This window comes from Cornus florida, unplaced genomic scaffold (assembly GCF_030987335.1).
Source record: "Cornus florida cultivar Cherokee Brave unplaced genomic scaffold, ASM3098733v1 CherokeeBrave_3.0.0_Hap2_Chr02, whole genome shotgun sequence".
Taxonomy (NCBI): Eukaryota; Viridiplantae; Streptophyta; class Magnoliopsida; order Cornales; family Cornaceae; genus Cornus; species Cornus florida.
The window spans coordinates 64,809,271-64,830,139 of NW_026775572.1; the positions used below are offsets into that span (position 1 = coordinate 64,809,271).

The 20,869-nt window shown below is 34.8% G+C and overlaps 1 protein-coding gene across 2 annotated transcripts; it reads right to left on the reverse strand.

Annotated features, from left to right (window-relative positions):
• Positions 1-6,914: 6,914 nt before the first annotated feature.
• LOC132295166 (uncharacterized) lies at positions 6,915-19,387 on the reverse strand. 2 transcript variants are annotated; one of them, XM_059793314.1, is made up of 6 exons: positions 19,170-19,387; positions 16,486-16,859; positions 16,108-16,366; positions 11,383-11,562; positions 7,508-7,663; positions 6,915-7,426 (listed from the first exon to the last, which is right to left on the reverse strand). In XM_059793314.1, the coding sequence occupies exons 2-6, from the start codon at positions 16,746-16,748 to the stop codon at positions 7,250-7,252; spliced, it is 1,035 nt and encodes a 344-aa protein (XP_059649297.1). In that variant the 5' UTR covers positions 16,749-16,859; positions 19,170-19,387; the 3' UTR covers positions 6,915-7,249. The 2 variants fall into 2 exon arrangements, with proteins under 2 accessions (XP_059649297.1, XP_059649296.1); XM_059793313.1 differs by having other exon boundaries at positions 19,055-19,387.
• Between the last annotated feature and the right edge of the window lie 1,482 nt (positions 19,388-20,869).

The window sequence follows — 20,869 nt, forward strand, 5'->3', positions numbered from 1 at the left end:
AAGTTGACCGCAACTTTCATAAATATAGGCTTGGGGGTGAGTAGGTCTCGTATGCTTCTTTGTATTGGATTTCTTTCTTTAAATTATACAATTGACCGTAAATCTAGTCAATCAAATAAAGCAAATAACAAGTAGAGAGAACCAAATCTTATGCGAAAAGCTCAGATGGGGAAAAACCATAGAACCTTGTTAGGAGCAAATCAAATCCCCCATGTGAAGGAAAGGTGACATGCTTGAACCTTAACACAGACTCACATCTAGCAAATCGACTAAATGCTATAGCTGCCAAAGTTTTTAGACACACGCTTGGTTAATTACCACTCTTCTCCTACGAGCCTAGTTGTGGTCGATGCCTTGACTTACACCCACTCTCCTGAAGCAACACAATCAAACCATTTGATCCATTTTCTTCACCAATGATCAAGTCAAGGTCTTCACGAAAACAGTTGTGAAGTAGCTATGAGCCACTACTTCATGATGGTATAATAATTATTTTTCTTTTTCCTTTTTTTTTTTTTTCCCCCTCCGCGAAAAGCTTCATTATTGTAAAAATGAATAAATAAATACACTTTTCTCTATCATCTTGTGCTTTTATAGGAATATGTTGTTAGGTAGGAAGGTCTTGTGTTCAAATACCTACACCTCCTGGTAATACATTCACTTCAACATAGGTTATTGAGATGTTCCTTTTGTTTTTTTTTTTTTTAAACATTCTGCAGAGATCTTCTCCTCTCAATATTTAATTAGATTTTCAATTTCTTTGAGTCTTTCTTCATATGATACTGGATTCGCATCATCAGGAAAAAACATTATAAATATATTCATCTTATAAGTAAAGATGACCGTGTGCTTATAATGCATATAGTTTATATTTATGTACTTTAATTTATATTGCTTTTCTTTAAGTAAATAGCAGATATCCAGTGTGTGGGCTCATAAAAGTTATATGCTGTTGCGATTTTTTTCGTTCAGAAAATTTCATGTTCCATTATGGAGCCAAGATTGAATGGAATCTAGGGGAAATGAAAGGAGAAATTTATTAGCTGCCGACGGAAGCAAATTTTTTATTTTATGATCCAAACAGTTCCAAATGATTCTTCTAATGCTTTATTTTTTATTTAGTATTTGTCCATCATTATCATCCTGCCTTTATCCCATATGAAAAAACTCGTTCACATGACTGGAAAAAGCTTGTACTATGCATCCACATTAAAGCACCTACAATTCACTATATGACCAAATAATTAATTAGTCTATAGTGCCTTTGTTTTTTTTTTTTCTTAAATACTAGTAGTATGAGGTTGAAAATGTTCTTACCAATTATAATGGAAAATCTATCACTTATCAAAAAATAAATAAGTAACTAAAAGGGAAAAATCACATTTAAACAAGTATAGTAGACATGTTAAAGTGGAAAAACTCATATCAGGCTTCAGCATCTGATAAAGCTGCCTCAGGTGTCTGTTATAACTTTATTTTGCTTGTTTTTATCCTCCATTTCTATGCCTGCAAAAAACTTAGTCTTTTTTGTATTTTTTCTTTGTTTATTAATTTTTAGTTTTAAAGACATTTGTTTCATGGGATAGCTTATGGTGTTTCTTGGAAAGAATCACAACGTTGTAGGTGTGAAAACTATATTTAAAAGGGATAATGTAAGTGTGGTGCTGCTCTTCCATTCCCCACCTCCCCAAGTGTTGCAGATATGAAGTAGCCGTTGCTTTGTTGATTCTTGTCACGGTTTTGATGGGCTATTTAGGATGAATGATATTAGACTAGTTGAGTGATTATCTGAGTCGTTCCACCTATGACATGCATTCTCAAGCTGCTTCTTTTTTTATGTCTTCACGGCATGTCAATGATTAGCCTCTAATATTGTTTCACACACAAATATATTCATGTTGCCGATGCCTAATGATATATATAGGTTACATTCAACACCTGTTTGATTCTTGTTGTGCCTTATGACTTCTTGTTCCATCTAGTTTCCCTCCACACACAACCAACAAAAACTACATTTCAGTAAAAAGAACAATGAAAGTGGTTAAGAAGCCACTAATCTGATGAGTTAAAACCTTGTGACCTGATGACAAGGACCATATTTATTAGTAATAATTCACATTTTAGGTTTTGCTGTCTGTTAGTAGTTAGTATGCTGGATGTGTATGTCACCATCTATAGTATGCTCCACGCCTGTTAATAGTTTGTCTTTGTTTCTCCCTTTCTCTCTCTCTCTCTCCTCTTTTTTTTTTTTGTTTTTTAAATCGTGCATTTCGGAGTAGTTCACAACCAATAAAAGATACCAGTTTTTGAATCATATATGTTATATAGATATGCTAATTTCTCTCTCTCCTTTATTTATTTATTTATTTTTTTGAATCCTGCATTTTGGAGTAGTTCACAACCAGTGAGTAATGATACCAGTTCTTGAATGATATATGTTATATAGATACTAATTTGTCTCTGAAGTTTTTTTACTTGTGATAACATGGGAGGGGTTCAATGCTTATAATTCTATGACCGTAATGGAACTCTTCGACCTTTTACAGATAGAGGGATCATTATATATCCTTATTGTCTTTATTATTAGTGTTTAGACATGGTTTAATTTATTTCTATGATTGAAACTTTTTGATCTTTAGTGGAACATAACATTGGCAATTTCTAATCAACACACACAGATGACACACACTTGTTCATTTGGCACAATATTCTCACGTAACGAACACACCCTTCAGTTCGGATAAGAAATGTAATAGGTATAAATTATTTGGGTGTTAATAGGTATAAATTGTTGAAGAGTAGTTTGATTATACTTTGTTTTGTTTAAGATGACTTTCATCACTAATCTAACTCTGTTTATAAGTAAGTATTTGATTGGACTGGTATAAGCCATTTAATCCATTTGTTTTATTTTTTTAATTTTTTTGGGATAATTCCATGTAAAAAATTGAATGGTTATAATACACCATCAGAATATAGAGAGAGAGAGAGGATTATGAAATCCCTGAACTGTAACCCAGGAGTAAAATGATACGGAAGTCACTCCACCCAAAAGTCACCTTCATTTTCTTTCTCCAGAAAACTGTCCGTAACACAGGAATTTTTGAGAGAGAATTTGGAGAGAAAGATACTAAATTTAGAGAGATTTTTTTGGACAGGTTTTAGAGCACATCCAAACGAAGTCATTGAGAGTTTTAAATGTATACAAAATTGATAGGGGCATTTTTATCACTCAAAAATGGTACTTTTGGATTTTATAAAATAATTTTTTACTTAATTTATTCAATAGGGGTAATTTGCTCAAAAGATTAATAATATAGGGATTTATATGCATTTTTTTATTCTAACCGAGGTATTTTTTGCACATTTTCGGTACAGCTAGGAGTTGTTTTTGCACTTAACCCTAAAATATAAAGTAATTTAATATAAACAAATATAAATATAACGATTATTAAATTCTATTAACTCTAAGTAGCAAAACATGCATAGATAGACTCAAATCTTTTTTGTATGTGATGAAATATGGAATGTCAACTTATAGAAACCTATTTAAGAAATGAAGAGGTAGTATAGCATTGATAGTCAACAATAAAAATGTTTCAAAATTGACTTGTTCAGTTTCATGAAGTATCAGGTCTTGGATCGATTCTTGTTAAGTGTAAATAATTTTTTTAAGGGGGTGTGTGATTATAGATTAAAAAAAAAAAAAAAAAAAAATTGTTATCAAACTAAGCATGCAAAAAAGGTTTTTTTTTTTTTTTTTTTTTTTTTTGTGCGAATGCATAACTTCAAGCAAGTAAATTAAAAACTGCTACGGCATGAATTCAATTCCGAAAGGGGTAAATAAGGTAAGTATGGACAAAAGTATGGACATAATTGGTTAGATTCAATAAATTCGTTTGCTGAATTTTATTTTTCAATTACCTAATCCACACATCATCAACAGCTCCGAACCTTTAGGTCCTATCATAATTATAAAGGTTCCAATTTTGTCATGGGAGCTTAATGTTGGGTAGAGTTTTACCAACGCTCCAACCCCACCTGGCTTCAAGTTAATACGCTTGAAGACTGCCGATTAATATAAACATCTTCTTTCTTAATAGACGGCTTAAAATGCATTACAACAAATGACTAAAATCTAGTTTGTAAAACTCTCCACATAAATATCTACATATTCCTAAACTCAATAAAACTCTCCGAAATCTTCTCAAATCTACAAATTCTTACCAATACTCTAATATTTTGGAATTCTTCATTCCTCTGTGTATACCACTCCACAATTCTTCTAATGTGGAAGACTCTTTAGAATCCCAGTGTCATGAGAGTCTCCTCAGCACTTGTGTAACGCTTTTGTAGCACAACGTTTTGGTTGGACATGACATTCTATCGAATCCATTTTTTGAAATTTTTCTTTCACACGTATAATATAATATATATCTGGTTCTTAGACAAACAAAGGAATAACTCTATCCTTAGATGGAATTAAATTATTGTTTTTATTATTGTTTTTAGACAAACAAAAAACAAAGGAATCACTAAATTATTGTTTTTATTCAACATTATATATTTTTTTTTTTTATACCAAAAGCAAGTAAGCAATAATTTCATTGATCCAACAATCAACCAACATTACAATCTTTGATTTCTTGATCGCCAAATACGAAACACCAAAAGGAAAATTAGGAAAAATTATTAATGTTCCCGGATCATTAACATTTGGATCAGTTAAATATAAATTCTCAAATTAAAAAATGGCTCTACAAGAGTGTGTATTAATATATTACAAAGTTTCATGGTTGGAGAGTATTACCAATGTACCAAAATTCTTGTGGCCCACTACTATGTCCTCTACCTCACATAGTAGATGGTGAGGGTTCAAATCTCCAAAAGAGCGGAGTGGGTGTGTGAGTGATGCGTGAATTTCTTGTCAATGACAAATAATAATAATAAGAATTAAAAAAAAATTCACCAAATATCAAATAAGCCAAGATCATATAATAATTTCTCAAAAATTAGAGTTCCAAATGGCCCACTCTTTCCTTTGACACAGCATGTTGGCATGTTGACTCAACATATGGGCAACCTGTTGCCCTCACTATACACCCAGTTTAACATATCCTGGGAGTCGGGAAATGATTCAAAAAAAAAAAAAAAAGGGGGTATCAAAATTAATCTTTATCAAAAAAAAAAAAAAAAAAAAAAAAAAAAAAAAAAAGGCATCAAAATTAATCTTTACTTGGCCGACCATTGGAGGACGCTACTTCGTTTTTTCCTGCATGAACGGGTTACAGTCAGGGATAGCAACGGATGGGTTGGGGCACCCGTTTAGTATAGCTTACCCCATCTTCATTCCAAAACTGTTTATTAAATGGGACGGGGCCCAGTGGGGTGAGACAGGGCATGGGCGGGCTTTGTAGAATACTTCGTAATGATAGCAATTCTTTTTTCTCATGCGAATAAAAACAGAAGTTAACTTCTTAATTGAAATTTTGAACTTAATATTATTGTAAGAACAACAAAATAATACATAAAATTTCTAGAATAAGAATAATACAAAAGAATATTTAGTGATTGACATACAATCAATTAGAATTTTTTTAATATATACCTCCTATTATTGAATATAAAATAAAATTTAAATACAAAATTATAATTTATTATTATAAACAGGGCGGGGCAGGGTGACCTTTCCCCATCCCGCCCCATAACCATGCCGGTTTTCAAATCATAATCTCCATCCCTTTCCCAAAACCATTTAACTACCCCCATAACCGTTCTAAATGTAGCGGGATATTTTGTCATCCCTAGTCAAAGCCCTTCCTACCGCAACGCACTAGTTAGAACACCCCATTGTGAAAAATTAATCCCTTCAAAAACAGAAGTTTATTTCTCCTTTCCAAAGGTTCCAACATATATATACGCACTAGAACACTCAAAGAATCCTCCTTAATATCCAGCTGAAGTGGCTAGGTGTAACAAGCACTTACCCATTTACTCAAAAATTTAAACTATTGGGTAGTACTACATATCCACCCATTTATACACACTTCAACCTCCATCCAAATCCGATGTGGGACAACTCCCACTTGCAACATTCTCTCCCACCCGAACTTGCACAACCCCCTTGATGCGGTTTGGCCATCCTGTCTACTCGGTATCAAACCCGAACGCCCTCTGGACCGGGCACATGGCATGACACCGGATTAAGGATTGAACCTGACTCTGATACCAACTGTAACAGGTGGGCGGTCGCGCTTACCTATTTACTCAAAAGTTTAAGTTATTGGATAGTGCTGCATACCCGCCCATTTATACACACTTCAACCCCATCCAAATCTAATTTGGAACAAGTCCCACTTGTAACACTAGGCTTTCACACCGTAGCTACAAATGGGCATTCAAAAACTACGGGTTTTTTCGTTTTCAGAAAACTAAAAACTCAAAACTGTACAAAAACTACGCTTGATTCAATTTTCTGAAAACTCTGCACCCAACCCACAACCTTTACACACATCAAAAACTACCACCCCTCTTCTCTTTAAATTGCTAAGAACCGGCGCTCTAGTTCTACCAATACAGCAGCACCACCACCAAAAAAATGCAACTTTCCTTTGGCTCGAATTGACCAAAGCTGTTTCCACATAGATTGACTTCTACTGGTCCGATTTACGTCATTTTACCCTGGAACATTGCTCTTCGTTCAGCCGTCTGATCGCTAGGGCTATCAAAACACACCCCAAAGCTGTGTTTTGGGTCCCAAAAGTTGGAAATAGCATCCAAGTTAGGTGGTTAAAAGCCCTTGGATATGTCTGGCATCCACATTGGAACATTGGGCATGAATGAACAAAAAAACATTAAGGCTCTGTTTGTTTCTTCGCAATCGCTGTAAAATTTCATGTAAAACATTCTTCACCTTTTCTATCAAGGTCCAACTTCTACAACCTCTTGAATACAATTACAAACATATGTACAAATATATACATACACACACATGTATAGCGAACGCAAATTGATGCAACATTCTAAACCATACAGTAATCTGTCGAACAAGAAACATTAACTAACAGCACTATGGTATGTGAAACACTTGCACCGGAAAAACATACACTTGTAGATTCTGGCTACAAAGATCTAATCCTGTTTACTTCAAATAAGATTACACAAGTTAGCCATGGAAACTAGGATTAATCAGCTGATGGAGAATGCTCGCAAATGAAAGCAATTTAGAACCCAAAAAAGAAAAGGAAAACTAGGAAATATCATCGGGATTGTGCAGAAAATGCTCATACTGTGAACCTTTGAGGGTTCTGTTAACATCCTCCCAATTGTTGATATGTTCAGAAAGGGGTTTGATGTGGATCTTCACCTGGCAAGACTTCAGTTTTCTGACAGGAACTCTAAGAAACTCTTGGGCTTCTGACATAAGCTGTGAACAAATATATATAATATCAATTGATATCTAAAGCACAATGAGTCAAAGAAGCTGAAATCTCTTATTGAAATTTACCCTAGGGTTTTTAATAAGGTCCTCATAATACAGTGTCTTGTGGGGAGTGGTCTTGAAGTACTCCAAGGAATCTGCCATCATACGTTCAGCCTTGGTGAGGTCTTCTATCAACGAACCGACATTGAGTGTGGGCTTGAATTGTGCCAGCAGATCAGCCTGCAAAAACCCATGGAGTCTAATGTATATTAGTTATGCATAGAATAGGGAAAATACTGGAAATTCACCAAAAAAAAACAACCTTCTCCAATAAAAGGAAAGATAATTAAAATTCCCAATATCGCTTAAACCAACTATTTATCTTAGGGAGATACTGGATTACTTATATAGGGAAAACATCTACCAAGCCATATGCCACGTACATTTAAGCATTCGATCTAAACAATTGTTAACCATTTAAGGGATAAAAAATATAATATAAGTTATCCCATCACCTCAATTTTGTAGAATCCCTTAATGTTGCATTTGGATAAATTAATGGATTTGAAATGAAAGGATACAAATTTGAATAAAAGATTAGCTATTCAATTCAGATTCGTAAGCCAGTGAGAATGTTAGTTTAGAGGTCTTGAAGACGTATTATCTTACAATTATTATGCTATTATAACCATAATTTAAAATAACTCCTTAAACCTAATAATTTGAAATCCATGTATAGGACTTTCAAGTCATTCTCATCCATAATGTTAAGACTTCAATCTAGATTATAAAAATCTAATTTCAAGGTATACTCCTTAAATAATTGAACTTAAATTCATTCATTTCAAATCCTTCAATCCAAATAGAGCTTTCCATCCTAAAGCTTTTAGGAGTATTACAGAGAAGAAATATGTTCATCTAAATTGTAGGAACTCCATCTTACACTGATTTTCCATATAGCTGTTCTCCTGCATCACCCCCGACGTATGATAAGCCTGAATGCTTCAAACATATCTTGGCAAAGTGGGAAACCAAATGGATAATTTGAGTTCTGATGTGCTTCCTTGTCGCACTGAACAAAATTCTAGTGGATTTTTTGGATAGAAAATTTGTTAAATGGGTTACTCAATGAATTATGGTATAAAAAATTCTCCTAGGGACCTTCTGAAAAAAGGCAAAAATAAAAATTCTCTAAGGGAGTCCTTGGTCCTCTCTAATAATCCACAGGGAATTTAAATAGGACCCGGATGGGAACTCCATATCCCAATACTTTTAGTTTTTACATTTTCTCTAGTTTTTTATGTTGCTCTATGATCTGTTAAGTTGATTCCACCCGCTGAATCCTAATCTATTGTATACATCTCAAAATGACAAGTAAACTTTAAAGTTCTCTGAAATTTTTTGAGATCTCAAAATGAAGACATCAAAGCCAAATTCAAGATTCGAAATTACTATTAAGACAAGCAACAATAACATCCACATCAATATCAGCAGAACTATATCCACCAGCAACCAACACTGCATCTAAACCTCTCCTTTTTCCTTTGGAGCCCCACCACAATGCTCCAACATACCACAACACGAAATTGCTACCTCAACTACAGCCACCAAGATGAAACTAAGGCCAACCCTCAAAACACCACCTTTACCACCTCGATCCCCATCCATGACCACTGTAACATCATATTTACTATCACGTCACCACTCTTATTATTTCCACTACCATGTTTGTCACCTCATTGCCACCACAACAAATTATCTGCCACCAAAACAAAACAAAAACAATACTACCGACATGACCACAACCATATCCATATCTATCACATAATTTAAATCAGCACTCTACCAACTTTTAGGTTCTCCAAACACTGATTCCTTAAAATATATACATACGAGAATAAATATAAAACAAAATCCAGATGTAAATGCTTCATTTGATTTGAATAGTAGATATAAGGGAAGGATGTTACGAAGTATTAGCTGTCGAATCTAAAAAATAACAAAGACCAGAAGCCCAAAAAGCTCCAATGGTATGCGGAATTGGGAAGCAAAAGAGAAAAAGAACATCGGGAAAAGAAGGGAAAAAAAAAAAGAGGGAGAGAGAGAGAGAGAGAGAAAAGATTTTCCTATGACTAACTATGAAAATAGCAACAAATGTTATCTTGGAAAAAATCCTTCATCTTAGTCTTGAGATTCTATAGTTGAGTGTGGGGTATATCCATGAAAGTTATTGATCACTAAGTTCACATAAAGGTCCCATTTATTCCTTCTGGATAGCCTCCCTGATCAAGTGTGCTAACCACAATTAAGGATGGCAACCAAGTAGGTACAGGACGATGCATGCTAATCATGACCCCACATGGTGGTAAGGCTACCCTGAAGCAAGTCAATCCTGTCCTATCCCTTGCTGCTTATCAAGCAACCTGCCTCACTGTTTCAGCATCATAATCTGGCCAACAAGCAATATACAGTCCTGCCTAAATCAATGTTCGCAGTTCCTAATACACAACTAAAACTGTCAATGGAAAATGATCAATAAACGAAAAAAAAAAAATCAAATAAAAAACGATAAGAACCTAGAAGCAAATCGGAAAACCTACCTTTGTTCCTATCTAAGCACGTGGCATACCGTTGCCCAGACCATTGATCAGAGAGAGAGTGAAGCCCCACCTGCCCCAGCATAAAGCTATAGTGTTCTAAATTTGGTTTAATCCTTGACTGGATCAGGATTCAAACCACCTGTAAAACCACCCTAACCAATATTGAAGACCCACCAAGCAAATCCCATTAGGAGGGGCACTGTGGACAGGACAGGTTGCCCAAAAACTGGATTGATGGCTAATTCATGAAAGCATATTTGAAGGCTGCGTTGACATGAAAATTTACAGTCAGGTTTTATGTAATCGAATAGCAAATAAATCCCATTCATAGTGGCCTATAGAACACAAACTCGTGTGGAAGGATTCCGTCATGGGAAAAGACTTCAGCAGAACGTGAAAAGCCACAGTGGAGTTACTTTCATATTTGAGTACAAAGAGAAATTTCACCATGAGACCACAACAGTTAACACATTTCTTTGACTTGCTGTCGCCTAGGAAGTTATAATACCTTGTGAGCATGAAAATGAACAGGTGCCAAAATTCAACTTCTAACAAAATTTCAAATGCATAGATTGTTGTCAATCATCAGTTCTGGAGTTTAGCTTTCTATTAAAAGGTTCTGAAACAGTTCTTGGTTTGATTTGGCTGATGCAAAGTCGATAGAATATTGTCACTCCTGCCGAAAATTAATTATGCCAGCAATGATTGCTACTTAATGAGGTGCAGTTGTTCTGGATACTAGTTCTTTTCAATGTGGTTCAAAAAAAAAAAAATTCAAGATGTGATCAAAGAATAAACTACCAACATTGTTATTTCTCTCCCTGGTGAAAATCTTTTACCATCCCCATGTCGAAAAGAAAACATGGATTCACACAATAGTCAATATCCTAACCAATTAGAAGATTTTCAGTTCCCGTTTCTTTTCAAATTACTTTTTTAGTTTTACGATTGGCTAAATCATGATTCTTCTAGGCAAGTCATTGTTCTCATTTAACATGGGGAAAATGGTTTACATGTAGCATAGGAAAATCAAATAAATGCTTGAATTTGGGGAATGAGACCAAAATTTGCACTGGATGATCCTAACGTATCAGTCTTTCTTCTAAATTATAAAATAAAAATAAGCGAGAATGTTAGGCCCGCATAAGAAGGTAAAGCAACTGCATGGCAATTACATTCAACAAAATGTGAAATATGCTGTGCTTTGGGGTAGATACATAAGAAGCTGAGAGTTATCTAGATAACTCCTACCAATTGTATGCACTTTATAACATGAATGCACAAGTACACGTGCACACAACATATACATACTAAAACATGATAATATATATACACACACACACAAACACAGGGTACTACCTCTTCCCTTGTATGCACATGAGACTTGTGGGTACCATTAATCTGCTTTGCATTTCTATCATAAGCATTAGCCAGCACAGATACAAGCCTCCGCAAAAGATTTCTCCGAAGAATAAAAATCACGGATACCCCCCTCAAGTTAAAGTAATTAGCTATTTGTCTGTGATAATTCATTACAGCCTGAAAACATATAAATAAACAAAAATAAGAGAACAAAAAAGAAAGAAAATAATCTACAAATAAATTGTGTTCTTCAGTGTAGTTATAACAAAGGATTTGCATTCAAATTATTAAACTATGGGAGGAACTAATAGTGCAACAGGAACTAATCTACTCAAAACCAGGCATTCAGCTCCAAATGGGAAATAAGAGATAACCTCATGATGCTCTTTCTTGCGTGACACCTACATCTTGAATGATAGATGTAAACATGCAATTTCCTTGATAACGTTTCCAAACATTTTGGCGTGGCTATATGCTGTAAGAGATGATATGCCATATGCATGTCATTGTCTTAACCAATTTTTAAGAAGGTTAAACAAAGTCACCAAGGGCCTTGTAGCCTGATGGTACTTCCTCACCTTCCAAAGTAGAAAGTTGAAGGTTCAAGTCCTCATAGAGGCAAAAGTGGGGGTGTGAGTATGTTTCTTGCCGATGGGAAAAAAAAAATGTATATCTTGATATGCATGTATCTTGTAGTATAAGAGCACTATTATTCTCACATTGAATTGCTATCTTTAAACTGATAAACATTCCATTTGCATTAGGATTTGACAAAATAGGTAATTCAAGTATCTATTCAATATCTTCCATGGACAATAAATTGATAAAATGGTAAAAGAAGGCTGCCGAGTATAAAATGAAACCAAGGCCAGTGGCCTATCTCCTCTCCTTTCAAAATTGAAAGGTGGAGGGTTCGAGTCTCCCAAGTGCATAGTGGGAGTTATTTGCTAGGACCAAAAAAAAAGAAAAACATAAAATGATAATTCCTGTTTGAGGGATTCCACTCCACCTATTAAAGCTGAAGATTGGTCAATAACTTGTCAACCCTCTTCCCCCACCTCCTCCACATCTTCCCCTCCATAATAACATTTGAGATTTTGGGACAAACACAGGATTCTAGAAGTGGACTACTGTGTTTTTTCTGTTTTACACTCTACACAAGATCTTTGTATTTTCAGAAGCACATCTGCTTCTAGCTGTACAGTTGTACCTAATTGTAAAAGGTCACGCTTGACACAAAGATTAAACTAGTGTATGAGAAGGATGCCTATCATTGGTGTTACAAGTATTACCCATTAGTGAACACCACCGTTACGTATTAGCCTAATACAAAACCAAACCCCTCAAACTAAAGATGGTCAGAAAAATATATTAACACAACATTTTTTCTTGTCTTCTTTCTTTCTTTTCTTTTATTTTTTTTTTTTTGGGTGAGGGAGACGGGAGGATAAAAACCATAATGTACCCAGAAGAACAAAATGTCCTTCCTAACATTTCCTTTTTATCAAATTATATTTAAGGTATCATTATATCTAGCTCCATCTAATTCATTGGGGACTTAAAACAAGCTAAGAAGCCAAATGGGTATTGTTAATGTGGTGAATATTCACAAATTCATCACCCATCAGTTTATAGTAGTTACCACCGGGGATGGCAACGTCAACCTATTCACGCTCCGCACCTACCTCCAAGATTTTCACAGATCCACCCTACGTCACCTGACATGTCAACATTGGTGCAACGTCAGACACATTCTGCAATGGTGCCAGTAGTTGTGCCACGTCACCTACCACGTCAGTTGTCACGCAGCAGAGGTGCTTGCAGTAGTGCCAAGTCACCTGCCACTTTAGTTGCCATGTCATCAACCACGTTAGCATCAGTGTCACGTCAGTTACATCAGGGTGAAAGGATTGTTTTCAAACTCAAGATGGCTTCGTATGACCCACCTTGACTTTGAGGGGGGTTGTTAGAATATATTGTTACCATGTTTAGGTTTACCATATAGGGTTTAGGTTTACTTACTCTATACACATGTCATCTCCTATATAAACCCCTATGTATTCTTATATTATTCACATCAATACAATAACGTTTCATCTCTTTCTCTCTATACCGGTTGACCCTGTGGCCTGGTGGCTTATGGCTTTAACATTAAGCTATCGGCCCGGGTTCGAGACTGATACAGAGAGAAAGAGATGAAACGTATATTGTACTGATGTAAAAGACGACATAAGAATACATAGGGGTTTATATAGAAGACGACATGCATGGAGAGCAAGTAAACCTAAACCTTATATGATAAACATAAACCCTATATGGTAAATCTATACATGGTAACAATATATTCTACAATATATTCTAACACCCCCAAAGTCAAGGTGGGTTATATGAAGCCATCTTGAGTTTGAAGACAATCCTTTCACCCTGATGTAGTTGACGTGGCACCGATGCTAACGTGGTTGAAGACATGGCAACTGAAGTGGCAGGTGACTTGGCAATACTACTGGCACCTTTGTTGTGTGGCAACTGACGTGACACAACTACTGGCACCATTGCAGAATGTGTCTGACGTTATACCAATGTTGATATAGGGTGGATCTGTGAAGATCTTGAAGGTAGGTGCGGAACGTGAATAGGTTAACGTTGCCATCCCTGGTGGTAACTAGTATAAACTGATATTTGTGAAGATTCACCACGTTGAAGGCGTGTGTGAGTGCATGATGACCACTGATGGCGCGTGGTGGCACGGTGACGGAGCTGATCCGACACGCTAAGGTGCGGGATTATGGCTGGTGCGCGTGAAAGCGCATGGAAGAGTGGGATTACCACTTGAGGCGCATGGTGGCGCGATAATAGAGATGATACGACACGTTGAGCATCTTTGAACAAGGCATTTCGTTAAAAAAACAAGGCTTCCCTATACGGGGCATCCCTAGGCGGGGCTTATCTAAATGAGGCATCTCGTTGGATTTCCCGAAGAAAGACTTGGATAACAAGACTTCCCTGAATGGGGCACATGAAGATCTTGGAGTGCGGAAGCGTGAGTTTGTTGGTTGACTGCCGCCGAGGATGGGACTGATAGTGTCATCCCCGGCAGTGGCTCTGATACCATGTTAAATATAAAAGAGAAGAGAGAGAGAAACAAAACGTATATTGTATTGATGTGAATAATATAATAATACATAGGGGTTTATAAAGGAGACAACATGTGTGGAGAGCAAGTAAATCTAAACCTTATATGGTAAACTTAAACCCTATATGGTAAATCTATACATGGTAACAATATACTCCCTCTGTCCCAAAATAAGTGTCATGATGTCCTTTTTTGTCTATCCCAAAATAACTGTTCACTTTCCTTTTTCAAACAATATATTTCACATCGTTCCAAATATGTCCTTTGAGTTTTAAATTTCAAATTTGAATATTTAAAACTTAAAAGGGCAATTTAGTAACTTTCCAGGGAGACAATGCATGTCCCACATGTCCCCTTAAAAATTACTACTCCCAAAAGCGACACTTAAATTGGGACGGAGGGACTATTCTACAATATAGTTTAACATGTATGTTATTATGATGTTTGGTGGAAGGAACTTGCTACTGCAACTACTAGAAGAAATAAGTTTTTATTAAGCACTTTGAGACAAACTAAGTTTGATTGTAGAGATTTCAGATAAAGCGTCCTCCACCGAGTATCCTTTCCTCGGTATCAGACCAGAAAAACGATTGAATGTTGGTCAAAAGGGTTACTCTGAGTTGGAATTGTATTTAATGTGTCTTTTGGCACCTTGGGCTCCCATGACCTTACATTTGGTTTCTTTCCTTGTTGCCAACTTCTTTTAGAATCAAATCCATAAGCTCAATTATTTCAATTTCTAAAACATAATAACATATAAAATATTATTAGTATAGGTTGAAGGATATAAATATAACAACCTCTCCAACAATATCTTAAGCTTTTGGAGTAGATGGTTGTTATCATGATATCAAAGCCAAAGGTCTCAAGTTCAAACCTCACCGTCACCCTAATTGAAGATTGAAAAACACCTGTTGGACCAAAAAAGAAGGCCGCACGTGAGGGGGCGTGTTGAAGGATATAACTATTACACCCTCTCCAACAACAGCTTAAGTTTTTGGAGTAGATGGTTTTTAACAGTATAGGAGGCAATATTGGCAATAAAAAAGAAATTCCAACACTGTCCTTCCACTTCTAACTTCTGTGTAGGAGACTCTTGATGGAATATCATCTACCTTAGAATATATGGTAACTAACTAGTAATTTTCGCATGATATAATATATGTCACACAAATAAGAAACCGTTGCCCAATGTCACATCAAAACCAAGTTTTAAATTGAAATGTTTATGTCATATGTTTTCCACATGGCAGCATTTTATATGACAGGCATACAAAGAAAGTGATGCAATGAGAAAAGGACATCATTCTAGTTTGTTTTACAAAAAAATTGAATCATAAGCTATAAGCCTCCAGAATTTTTAGCTGCAGGAGCAGAGGAACACCTTCGCCTACGAGATTTAAAAGTTTTTAGTTTGTTCAAGCACTAGTGTGATTAGAAAGCAACTGATTGAAATTTAAAGAAATAACTTTAGGAGTTTCCCCACAACTACTTGGGAAGAAGCTGCATCCTTGTCATATAATAACCAGACAACAGAAAGATAACCTTACAAAAGTAAGGATAAGAAAAACAAAAGGCATTCTTCTAACCTGGTTCAGCATCCACTTGAATCCAACTGCAGCCACACACTCATTTTTTGCAGCACTACTGATCCACTCTAAGTTATATATACTATCTAAAGTTTTTTCAATTGTTGAAAAATTGCTCTTTCTTTGCTTTACAGAAAATATTTCTCCATTTGAACTAATGTTAGGGTGACTGTTCAATAAGGTTTCAAACCATCCGCTTCCAGATCTCTGCATGGACAAAATGACAAAGAGCCGGACTGGGGTACATGCACACTCCTCCCTGTCAAAATCAATTTGACAAGTTCAATATAGAAATTTGAATACCTACCAAAAATATATATACATATATATAGCAATTTGAACACTGGAAGTGGTCGGAAAGAAGGCTGATGATATGACCTGCTATAAGTCTTCGGTTGAGGAAAATGGACGTGGCGTATTTCTTCAGGTTGGAATTCATGAAGATCACAAGATGCACCAGCTCTCCGCGGTATGGATATTTCTTTTGGTTTTAATGATATAGTTATCCCCTTGATGCTTACAAAGCATGTGTACAGTCCAAATACCACAAGAACAAAAAGAAGAACCAACCATAGCACATATTGTGATTTCTTTGAAATTCTGGCTGAAATAGATATCAAGCTTATCTCCCGGTCCATCATTGTGTTTCTTATCTGGACTCAAACTGTGATGGAACATCATTTCATTGAACTTGTTGTAGTGCATTGACCAAGGTCCACCGTGCTGCACTTTAGAGATATCATCAGTAAGGCCTGCAAAATGGATTGAAAAGATTATCATTTGTAGCTGCATCACTCGAATGCTACAAAGTTTTCCTGGACAAACATTATAAATTGACTGGGAAAGAAACAGAACATTGATAGAACAACAAGATATACACATGTACATATATATATATAATCAAAAGTCAAACTTTTGGACAAAGTTGAGCAATAAAACATTTTCTCCCATATATAGACATGATCAATGGCAAAAACAACAAATTTTATGTATCTACAGTCGAAAGAAATCTGTGGAACATAAGCCTTGATAACGCAGTCACCTGCATACCTAAGAGTCTTCAAATTGTAGCTCTTGAAAACCTTAATGAGAGTGTGGCACCATGACAATCTATCAAAAGAAAATTTTAAAGAGCTCATAATCAACACCTGCCCAAACCCTTCCTAGAATCGCCAACCAAATCCACAACAAAGTATGTCCAAGTAAGTCGTGAGTAAGGTGTGCCATAGAACAGACACTCCTCAGACTTCTTTAGCCCAACCTCCAAAGGAATGGGAACACCTCATGAAACCACCCAAAAAAGTAAATCTATATTTACATACCCATGCTTATTAGTTTAACAAAGACATATACTATTATTTTATCAATATCTTAACCAACCGTATTTTCATTGACGATCGGCATCCTAATTAGAGATGAAAACGAGTTAGGTGTTGGATGGTGCACCTGAATCCTAATCCATATAAATTTCCAATTCAGAAAGGCACTGTCAACCCCATCCGTGTGCATTCTTTCCTGCTTATCAAACACCCAGCCTCACTCACAATATCTAATTTCTCAGAACAAATTACTCTGCATGGGGAAAAATATCTGAATTCCCAAAAAGCACGAGCACAAAACCGTGCATGTGCAGACGAAAGAACACACGCAAGAGAGAAACAGAGAGAAATTACCACTTCCCAGCCCCATGGTCACAATAGTGTTCTAGAATTGGCTTTTAAATCTTGGACAGATTTAAGTTTTTAATCTACCTTCGAAACCAATCCACCATGATTGAAGACCCACAAACAAATTTCATTAGGGGTGGGGCAGGTAGGAGTGGCAGTACAATTTATCCAAAAACGGGTTGAATACCTAGTCCTAACCTAAGAACATGATTTAAAGGCAAAATTGGTAGTCCTAACCTAGAAAGCTGATTTAAAGGCAAAATTGGCAAATAACTTTACGGGCAAGATCTAATGTATGGAATACTAAGGAAAACCCGTCATCATGACCTCTAAAATACACATATTGAAGCGTTTACCAGTGAGAAGAGACTTCAGCAAGACACTAACGGCCAAAATGGAACCACGTTACTTTTATGTATCCGAAGTGATATATCATGATTGTGGAGAATTAGGTTCTTGTTTCATTTTCTACGTTAACTTTTCTTTATTTTAGTTCCTTCCGTATTTTTTTTCATCCCAACCGTATTAATATTCTCCCATTGATGTTTTTGTATAGTCCAATTTGTTTTCGCAGTTGTTTTCAGGCACATATTACCTAGCCAAAAATTAAGGAACAAGCAACCAACCAAACTAAAAGCATATGGAAAAAAGAGAGCACTTCAAGTGTGTGTGTGTGTGTGTATATATGTATGTATGTGTGTATGTATATATATGTATGTATATATAAATGTATGTGACTATAATTGTTGGAATATGGTCTTGACTGCTAAAACTACCATAATTCTGGTTAAATCTAACAAGATTTCTAAGATATACACCATGAGCTGATGCAATATTTCTTTCAATCATCTGGCTTAATCTTATCTCTTTTCTTTTATACGAGGCATTCTTGTTTAACCGGAAATTTGTCTACAAATCTTCTCAAGAAAATAAAGGAACAAATGTTTCAGTGAAAATTTGTTTTGAGATATATAATGTAAAATAAAAATGGGTTTCAAACATTTTTTAGTAGAAACTCCAAGAAACCATTTACAGTCCAAACAAAGCCCAATAACTATCAATTTCATTTCTGGGTATTTTGAGTACTTTCGGCAGTCAAACAGTGTTCTTCACATGAAACAAAACGCCAACAAAATTGGGGGCAGAAAAATACACAAGAAATCAACAGAAAATAAAAATCAATAAATGCATACAAACACAAAAGAAACCAGAATCTAGTACTTCACCATCATGATATTTACTTGCAAAAAAAAAAAAAAAACAGAGAACTTTAAGCTTACCTTTTTAGTGTTCAAGAGATTCGCAGACATTCCACAAACCCTAGGGAAATATGTGCGCGCGTGTGTGTGTGTGTGTGTATAATGGTATATGATATTGATGGATACGCTGACTTACATAATTTTGGTAAATGGACCTCTGCGGAGAGAGAAGCAAATATGGGAACTAGTGAGAGAAAGCAGAGGGGTTTAAAGATGGAAGTTTAGAGAGACATGGGGGTTTAAAGAAGCCTCTGTAATGAGTTGAGAATTTTTTGGAGTTTCCAACTGGGCTTCAATCGGGTACGGCCCGCACCATGCAACTCCTAACGGCAAACGTTTCTTTGATACGTCCCATTTAGGGAGACTTTGTGAACTCGTGAATTTTAATTTATGAACAAATCAAAGTGACCTAGTATAACATTTGAATTATATAATATATAATATATAATATTTTATTTTTAAAATGTCATGTACCTTTTTTATTGGCGTCAATTTGCGTGTTATTAGTAATTACTCTAATTGTGCACACTCATTGAAATTAAATATATATATAAAAGATTTACTTACCAAAACATATTCAGTTTGGAATCTTTTAAGCTTTATTTATTTGAAATTCGGAAAGAGACTATAACCACAAAGCTAATAAATATAATTTCAGTTTTTTTCTCAATTGGAAAGAGAAAATAACTCGTGTGTCAAAATTAGATATTTCTTCAATTACATTTCACTTATTTTTTTATTTTTTTTTTTTAATAAAAAGGATAATGCTTAGCTACTTGCCAGTGAGTAACTTCACCCTGCTCGTCCTTATGTGTTCCAATAATAAAATAACACATCAATTTTAATAACAAAATAACCCAAGCTCTCCTCTACTTTCTCGGATCAACCATTGAATACATGTATAGGGTTTTTTTATTATTATTTTACTAATTTTGTTATTAAGGTTGATGTGTTATTTTGTTATTGGAACATATAAAAAGGTGAATAGGGTGAACTTATTCACCAGTAGCTAAGCATACTCCAAAAAAATAAAAATGATAAGAATGTCCTTAAATATATTAATGCACCATTCTTTATGTTATAATGCCATAAATTCCCTTTATACAATTTTAACTTGTTTTTACCTTATTTACTTCATTTACAATTTTTTTTTTTTTTCCTTTTTGTCTTATACTTTCTTTTTCTTTTTCTTTTTCTTCCATACTTATAATTTTATTTTTGGGAGTGGAAAGAGATAATTTATTCAATAGTGATTTTTTATTTTTATAAATTATTCAAAAGAGGTAATTCTTATTTCTTGATAGGTCTCGTTAAAGGAAATAATTTATTCAATAGAAATAATTTTATTTTATTTTTTGTCTTATCAAAACAGATAATTTATTCAATAGAGAGAGATCTTTTTTAATCATCTTTTTGGTACCTTTTTTTTTTGTATCTTGACAAAAGAGATGATTTCTTCAATAAATATATATATTATTGGTTTTTTTTTTTTTTTTTCTATCAAAAGAGATAATTTTTTTACTGTTACGTTTTTTTTTTTTTTTGGTCGGGTCAAAAGGGGCAATTCATTTAACATATATATATATGTTAAATGAATTGCCTATATATATATATCTAGTAAAAAAAAAATTTATTCAACATTTTTTTTTTTTTTGTGTCAAAGAGATTTAAAATATTAAAGATTATAGATAAGGGAAGGAAATATGAAGAGGAAATCTGAAAAGGCAGCTGTGTCATTTAAAAAATAATAATCATTTATTTATAAAGTTAAGATTATAATTGTTATTTCATTTTAGATTGAAGTGCGAATGTAGAAAAATAGAATGCGAATATCGC